The sequence below is a fragment of the Acyrthosiphon pisum genome, chromosome A2 (genome assembly GCF_005508785.2).
Source record: "Acyrthosiphon pisum isolate AL4f chromosome A2, pea_aphid_22Mar2018_4r6ur, whole genome shotgun sequence".
Classification (NCBI taxonomy): Eukaryota; Metazoa; Arthropoda; class Insecta; order Hemiptera; family Aphididae; genus Acyrthosiphon; species Acyrthosiphon pisum.
This window is the reverse complement of record NC_042495.1, coordinates 26,062,730-26,072,049: the sequence shown is the minus strand read 5'-3', so window position 1 is coordinate 26,072,049 and position 9,320 is coordinate 26,062,730. Positions and strand designations below refer to the sequence as shown.

The 9,320-nt window shown below is 28.9% G+C and overlaps 1 protein-coding gene across 3 annotated transcripts in view; it reads right to left on the bottom strand.

Moving 5' to 3' along the window:
* Nucleotides 1–47: 47 nt before the first annotated feature.
* Nucleotides 48–9,320, bottom strand: part of LOC100571412 (aminopeptidase 1-like) — an 11,117-nt gene continuing 1,844 nt past the window's right edge. Inside the window, exons 1-3 of one of the 3 annotated variants that reach the window (XM_008181417.3) lie at nt 6,635–6,938; nt 1,879–2,062; nt 50–1,737 (exon numbers count right to left, since the gene is read on the bottom strand). In XM_008181417.3, coding sequence (XP_008179639.1) covers nt 1,387–1,737; nt 1,879–2,061 — 534 coding nt within the window. In that variant the 5' untranslated portion in view covers nt 2,062; nt 6,635–6,938 and the 3' untranslated portion in view covers nt 50–1,386. Of the gene's footprint in view, nt 1,738–1,878; nt 2,063–6,634; nt 6,939–9,320 lie in introns of those variants that run through there. The other 2 variants (XM_029489784.1, XM_016801671.2) reach the window with 2 other exon arrangements.

Below are 9,320 nucleotides of genomic sequence, written 5' to 3'. Positions count from 1 at the left end.
CCAAGAGGGATTCATAGAGGGACCAAACCTCTAAAGAACTTCATCAAGGCAAGGAATCCATTAACATTAGACAATACCGTACAAGCAGCAAGGGAGGAAAAACTAGTCAGAAACTCACAAGAAGCGACAAATGAAGTTATATGAAACGCCACACTAACCCATGAAGAATCCCACTTCTTTCCACTGTAGTAAAATTGGTCATATGGCAAAGGATTGCCGACAATGACAAACCCAAAACCTTCTTCCACAACGGCACCAATTAGAAACATTGAATGTCACTACTGTAAAAAGTCAGTACATCTGCTGAAATATTGCCGTAAAAGGAATTATGTAAGCTACAAAAAGGAAGACAACCAGCAGGAAAACCAACAGCAACCGATTGCCAGCGGTGGGCGCCCGATCCAAGCAGAATTAGATCGAGATCATTTAACCTGTTACATTGAACAGACTATCAGTAATAAATCGAAGCTACTCTTAGACTCTGGGAGTGAGCTTAATATAATATAAATGTATTCTCTCGTGGATCAGACAATCGTATATTAAGACGTCATATATCATCTGAAGGACATTGATTACCAGATAGTAGATCCCTCTTGAAGATAACTCAGACCTCCACAACACCTTATCACTCGCAGAGTAACGGGGGCTTATAACGCAGTCACAGAAATCTTGGAGAGTACTTGAGGAATTATTCTAGTCAAAACCCTCAAAATAGGGAAATTTACGTTCCCTACGCAATGTATTGTAACAATTCATCCATACATTTAGCTACGGGGTTCCAGCCGCATGAAGTGGTATATGGTCACCCGTTGGTAGTACCCACATCGTTTTCGTATTATCAAAACAACATATCATAAAGATTTCGTACCTGAAAATCCAAGTTCAAACTTACCATTATCCCTTAAGAAACTAACAGATCACCGTAAACCTCAGAAAATCAGTAAACATACGCTTTTTATAAATTTTAACAAATTAGCTCAGGAGTCTCAAGATTTAAATGAACTCAATGAATTGTACAAGGATACCACAGAAAATATTTTTGTAAAACCAGAACATCATTTGATATTGCTATATATAATTGTCATTACATTAGTTATTATAAGTTTGTACTAAGTTATCGATGTAGTATACTAAAATTATATTTACCTGAAATCACAGAACCTTATGATGTACAAGAAATTGCAACCTAACCCGTGGAAACGAGCACGGCGACAGCATATGACATTCCACTGAGTGGACAGGTTTGGTAGCCACATCGGACCTGTCGTCCGCGCTCGTCCCGAAGGGAAGTCAGTTGTATTCCAGCAGAATATCTGTCCGAACTTCCGAATAAATTGTTTTACGTTGTTTAAAATAAGACGTACACAACAATAGAAAGAAACGAAATCACAAAAATATTTTTTTATATTTTTTTATGACTTGTGCTGTGCATTGTATTAAAATTGTTATAATAACGCACCTCGTTTGATTGCTTTCCTTGTCTACGTAGCTACTTCTATAGTAACCTACTAAATCGTCGGTGAGGTTTCCGGTAAATGGTATAGTCAGCACGTATTCGTCACAGGGCTTAAAGTTTACGGTTGACTTGACGTGCATAAGTTCTTTATCTGGATCAAAAGACACACTGCTTACTTGGATGACATTTTCACCACAGTTGGCCACAACAACACTTTTGGTATCTATGTTCAAACTGGCCGAATGCAACACAATAGTATCGGTAGCTCCTACGCATGTCATCTAAATATATTAATTATATATTATGTGACGTTATTATAAAATGTCATAAATTTCAAGACGTTTTGCCTTTTTAAATTACAACATAACTATTAGTTATTGTGAGTAAGATAATAAACTCGATGTAGTATGTTTCGTACTCACGCGAATACAAACTACTCCTTCAAACATGAATTTATCCTCCAAGTGCGTAACCACGTTCAGTTCATAGCTGACGGGTTTGAAATTAGTAGGTAATTTGAAATCGATAGTTTCTTCCGAATTAACAACCGATCCCATTAAGGACAATGCGACGATAAAAATCATTTTAAAGCCCACAAACTTCATTCTAAACACATTTTAAAAAATTTTACACGTATATATTTTTATATAATTTTTAAATTTTAAAACATTTTACAATTAATTGGCATTGGACCAGGTATCTCATATTTTGAGAACTCCATTGACTGTACTGAACATGAGAATTATGTTAATACTTTTGTAATGATATAATTGTTACCAATTTGCCATAATTGTAAAATAATAGTTTATAGATAATAAATATTTGATAATATAGTACCTATTTATAGTTATTGCAATTGTATAAAATATCATATGACAAATAAGATGATATTATGATTTATTTTGTATCGTATTTTATTATTTCTAAACATTTTGTTTAAAAAAAATATTTATATATTTTGTATAAGTCATTTATAAAGACATTGAAAAATTATTATTCCTAATACATTTTGTATAATATATGAAATGTTTTTCCAACTGACAAAATGGCTGCCGTCCACAGCTGAGCTTCACTTGTAACAATGTAAATTGTATAGGACTTACAAGTTACTATGTTACTAAGTATTTATGTTGGCAACGTCTTATTTCCATACTGTTAAGATGTTTACTAATTAACTTGATTACATATTATATTTAATTTATTAATTAATATAAAGCTTATACGCGTGTTTGAATAAATCATTTCAAAATTATTTTTGTCACACCTGCACCGAAAGTTTGGTTTTCGATAGCGGTTGAAGCATTGGAAAGTGTCCGTACAGTGGACGGTAAAGTGGGAATCCCTAAAACTGCCGGGCGGTAAAGTAGAAATCACATATCCCCTGCACAACCAAACACCGAAATCTATACCATGGTCCTCTTATAATAACTTTTGGTTACATCTTATATTCATATTACATTCTATGCGTGACACATTAATAAAACTAAATCGTTCCTTTCATGAAATATTGTTGTCGTATAATAAAATTATTGTCTCAGTTGTTGCATTGATCCCTGTATTACCTTCGCCGTGAATGATGAATGCGGAGGCGTGAGAAAAAATAGTATGTGTGGCTCGTGTGGTAAGTAAATTTCAGTCTTGGGCAAAATACGGCCCGCGACTGAAATAGCTCACTTCCCGTCCTTGCCACACTATATTATACTATTTAATTCGGTCCGGTAGTTGGCCTATCTCGGACATATGTAATTATTAAACATTTACTTTTTATACTTGATATAGCCCAGACAGCATTTTGTAATGATAATATTATAAGAGTATTATAATAAGGTTATACTAATATTATTCGTTATTATAATGTTATAATAATATTATTAAACAAAAAAATGCTGTCTGGGAGTAGACGTGTAAAATCTTTACAAAATGTTTCAATTATTATAGATATCGCTGGATTGTGCAGATATTTAAAATACCTAATCATTTGTCTAAAATATACCATAAAATAATAAAATATTATCGTCTTCTGAATAAATATCGGATTTCTATGAGTAGTTAAATGTACAAAAAAAACGTAAATCTTAAGTTAAAAACCAATACTATTGGTCACTCATTAAAAAAACAATATTTTATAACACTGTTTCAATGAACAGTATATAATGGAAATATAATGCAGAAGAATGTAAGACAATATGTTGAAAATATTTTCGGATATAGGTACATATAGTATTATATTTTAACATTATCTTCAGCAATCATCCTATTATAAATATTATGTCGAATGATATTTCCTTTAAATTTTTTATTGGAATAGTTAAAACTTGGAGAAAATAATATTCTGCAATACATACTTATGTGAGTTATGACGAAGAAAAGTACAAAGTATATTTAAAATCAAAATTAATATCATTGTACAAACTCGAAGTAAATCTTAAGATGACTAATAGAGGTTGTAACAGCCGAAATTATTGCAAAAGTACTAAATGTAATTAACTAACTATGTTCTTAATTTTTCAGTTATCTTTATTACACCACGTATTATGTAGGTACTGTTGGTGGGAAAAGTTCTTAGCCATGAAATTCTAAATTTCTAGTTTTCTAAATATTCTAGCCCCCATCAATAACGTCCTTCAAATCCTGCACGAGATTTTCATATATTCGAATATTCCTTTTAATATTCATAGTATTTATATTGTATTACTAATTGTGAAATAAAATCATAAAAAAAACAAACGGGGCATCAACACTTGTTATGTAATTATGTTAAATTTATTTCCTATGTAATTATGTGTTCAAAAAATCCAACTCAAAATATAATATATTGCCCTAAATGGACTGATATGTAATAAAATTACATTAATTGTTTACATAATACCTATAAAATAACATTATTAAAACTGTAATAAATTCTGTCCGTAAACAGCTCAAAAAGAGTCAAACTATTTTGAAAATGTTATGGTATACAGAAAATGAAAATATAAACATTCAATGAAATATTCATGTATCTAAAGTTATACCATCTCGAAATTACAGAAAATAAGAAAATCACTGCATAAAAAATCGTGTAATTTGGTGGAGTATAGCGCAAATAGCAAATCGCGTTTAAGATTTTGGTAGGCTGAAGCCTGAAGCCGTAATATTATAATATTGAATAAGCTAAAAACAAATTTAGAAAATATTTCGGAGGGCTGTTAAAGTTTATGGTGGAGGCATTGCCCTCAAGCTCACCCCCCCCCCCCCCCCAATATTTTCACGTATGGTAGATTGGTACGTAAGATTGTATGAGTCTCTATGTGAGAAAACTGTGGTATGACTAATTGACATCTAGATTCTAGATTGTGCGAAGAAATTAAAATCAGTAGATACCTGATATGTGTTCGTTTATCACGGTGTTCGCATATCACACTATTCGTTATTCCTTAACCCAGTATAGATACTCCAGTATTTATTAAAAATTAAGTCGTTTTATCTCACGATAGTTTCAAAATGCCTAAGTCATGCAATGTTGTCCATATAAAACAATACATTATATTGGAATATTAGTAAATACGTGTATACCTACATTATTTTTATTACAGTTTATGTACCTATACCTAATAGTGATGGGAGTTATTGAATAATAACTATCGAATTATTCGATGGTTTTTCCAAATTAGTTATCTGAATAATCGATTACGATTATTCGATTTATTATTCGAATGAATAATTATTTATTATTTGAATGAATAATTATTTATTATTCAAATGAATAACTATTTATTATTTAATTCAATAATAATTATTTATTAAATTTATTATTCAAATAAATATTTATTTAAGAAACTTGTTTTTTGTTATCAGTGTTATCACTTGTTTTAAATTTTTACCACTATTGGCGAACGCGCGTTTTTCGGTTTTCCGTGACACAAGACGTTAGTATTTACTATTTAGTCCCTTTCTGGCTTTTAAACGACAACATTAAAACAGCACTTTTAAGAGCTAACTGGCTAACTGTAGCCGATCTATTTTATAATATGATATAATTTGAAATTTAAAAACAAATTGTAAATTGTAACTAAGACATGGAAGTTATAGAAGATAAAAAAATCGAAATACGCAATATTTAATACAAAATATAATTTATAAGATACTTATGAAAAAGTGTACAATTTGAGGAATAAGAGTTAAAAATATGTAAATAAATAAATATAATTACTTAATAATTACCTCTTAAATTTGAGATTCATGAGAAAATACAAATTGTACTTTAGTGTTTTTCTACTGAACAATACTTTAACTCTTTAAGAACTTATTTTGCTTTTTCTTACTACTATAATCAATTTTACACATAGAACAGTGTAGCCAACACCCAAACATGCGTATTTTGTTTTACAGAACTTAAGAATAAATAATTTTTTGTTATTATCAATATTCTTTCTAATAAAAATTAAATAATAAATTCAAAACTAATTCCGAAAATTGATCTTGGTAAAATTATAAGGAAAAAACTAAAAAGCTTTTAACTTAAATTGGCTATCTTAATTTTTTATCCGATTAAATCGGGGTATGAAGGGGTTAAACACAACAATACAACTGAAATAACTAGTATTCAAATTATAGACAATATTCAAATATTTATTTAATAGTATTGATTATTCGAATAATTATTCAATTGTTTTGATTATTCAGTCATGTATAGTATTATGCGAATAATTATTTATATAAGTATTGATTATTCGAATAATTATTCGATAGTTTTGATTATTCAGTCGTGAAAAATATTATTCGAATAATTATTCGATAGTCTATATTATGAATAATCCAATAATAATCGATAGTACAAATTATCCGATACCGCCCATCTCTAATACCTACCTACTTATTTTTGAATTTTTTATTTCCAAAATTGTTTTATTATATTGTTTATTTTATGTTTTAAGTATTTTTTTAAAGTAATATAAACATTTAGCTCCATATATTTAATACTACATATTTTGATCATTCTTGTGCAACAATTAGTCTTGAAATCTACTCAAATGTATTTTTACAATATTATACACTGACTTATCTTTAACCCCCCCCCCCAAAAAAAAAAAAAAAAAAAAAAAATTGAAAACACATCACTGCATCACTGCACCAACCGACAAATAATAACATTAAACGAAAGTTAATATAGCCCTGCATATATACAGTGTAGTTACTTACTATTATAATTATTTGTAAATTGAATTGTTATCAATCTGAATTGTGTTGAAAATACTCATCTACGCCAATACAAAATAACTCATATTTTATGCTTTTATAATTTGAACGAATCTTTTCATAGGTTGGTGTCTATTAAGTTCACTTTATTTAATTTTACTAGGTATGAATGCAGGTAATTGTAAATTTAAACACAAGTTATGAAAAAAAAACCATTTCCTATGTAATTATATGTGTTAAAAAAATCCAACTCAAAATATAATACAATGACCTAAATGGACTGATATGTAATCAAATTACATTAATTGTTTACATAATACTTATAAAATAACATTATTAAAACTGTAATAAATTACAAATTTGTTGTAAATCACGAGATAACACTTGTGCTCAAAACTATTTTCCTAATATTTATTTACAAATTAACATTTGGTCCTTGTATAAACATAAAATGGAATGTACCTAATCAATTAAATTAAATGAGAAATATATAATAATATATAGTGTATTAATTAGGTATTCTTTATTATTTAAACTCATAGAAATTTTCGTACAATTTTTTTTTTTTTTTTTATAAGCATATTAAGTTCGAATTTTTGACAAAATTTATCAAATTTAAAAATTAATAATTATTTTGTAGTTAATAATGTATAAAATGTTTCAATTATATAGCTAAGGAATGAAAATTTAAAACAAGCTTCCGCGTAATAGGTTATAATAAATAAATACAATTACTTTATTCACAATCATATCATCAAATATACTTAGTAATATAATAGGCTGACTGATCGTCTTCGCTCAGAATCGTTTTTCTTATACAATTATATTATGTCATTGAATTCAAATTTAACACCAACCATTACAGTAATCCACTTGTAACCTAATATACAGCAGAGCGACACCCACTTGCCCACCTTTTATATGTATTATTTCTATAAAATCTATACTTTAAAGTCAATAGACCTATAACAGTTACGTCTCAAAAAATATATATATATACATATTTTGTACCTACTACCTAATACCTACAATATTTACAAATGATAATTGTAGTGTTTTGGTATTTTTTATTAAATGAAATTTCAATTTCTTCAATTTCCAATTCATAGAAGACTTCTAAGTTCCTAAAGGATATCTCAATTTCCTAGAGTACTTCTGATTCCTAGAGGATAACTATTTCTTGAGGACAGCCTGTCTACCAAGAACAGTCTGATATAGATGTAGATACTACTTTCAGCTCTAGGTACAATTTCGTAAAAAAGCTCAAAAAGAGTCAAAATATTTTGAAAATATTATGGTGTATAGGAAATGAAAATATAAACATTCAATGAAATTTTCATGTATCTATAGTTATTCCATTTCAACAGGCTGAATGAAGATACTACCATCAGAATTCGGTACTACCATCAGCTACAGGTACAACAATCAGCATGATGTTCTGACATTAATCTAGGTACTAACATCATATCTAGATAATACCATTAGCAACATTTACTACCATAAACAGTAAGTACTAACATCAGCACTATGTAGCACCTTTAGCATGAAGTTTTACCATCAGCTATAGATACTAACATCAGATAAAGATAATACCATCGTCGACAAGAACTACCATCAGAAGTATGTAACACTGTAACGAGCCTACAACTGCGAATCTACTTATGGAAGTATGGAAATAAATAAAGAAAATTAAATGTATTACTTGTATTTATTTACTCTTTAAAATATTATTATTTAATCAAAAAAATGGCTAAGTCCAATAAATGAATAATATAACTGTGGGTCAGCGAGATGTGACTATGTATTTTAGTTAAACTGTTTCTCTTGGGTCTCGTTGTTCGTCTGATGGACGCTTGTCCACCAGCTCTCCTCGATGGGTGTTTGTCCCTGTCCCTTCTATTATTTCAGATGACCATACATGGTCATCTTGCGGTTTAGGCCTAGCGTGAGATCGTAAACAATATTTTATAACACTGTTCAATGAACAGTATATAATGGAAATATAATGCAGAAGAATGTAAGACAATATGTTGAAAATATTTTCGGATATAGGTACATATAGTATTATATTTTAACATTATCTTCAGCAATCATCCTATCATAAATATTATGTCGAATGATATTTCCTTTAAATTTTTTATTGGAATAGTTAAAACTTGGAGAAAATAATATTCTGCAATACATACTTATGTGAGTTATGACGAAGAAAAGTACAAAGTATATTTAAAATCAAAATTAATATCATTGTACAAACTCGAAGTAAATCTTAAGATAACTAATAGAGGTTGTAACAGCCGAAATTATTGCCAAAGTGCTAAATGTAATTAACTAACTATGTTCTTAATTTTTCAGTTATCTTTATTACACCACGTATTATGTAGGTACTGTTGGTGGGAAAAGTTCTTAGCCATGCAATTCTAAATTTCTAGTTTTCTAAATATTCTAGCCCCCATCAATAACGTCCTTCAAATCCTGCACGAGATCTTCATATATTCGAATATTCCTTTTAATATTCATAGTATTTATATTGTATTACTAATTCTGAAATAAAATCATAAAAAACAAACGGGGCATCAACACTTGTTATGTAATTATGTTAAATTTATTTCCTATGTAATTATGTGTTCAAAAAATCCAACTCAAAATATAATATATTGCCCTAAATGGACTGATATGTAATAAAATTACA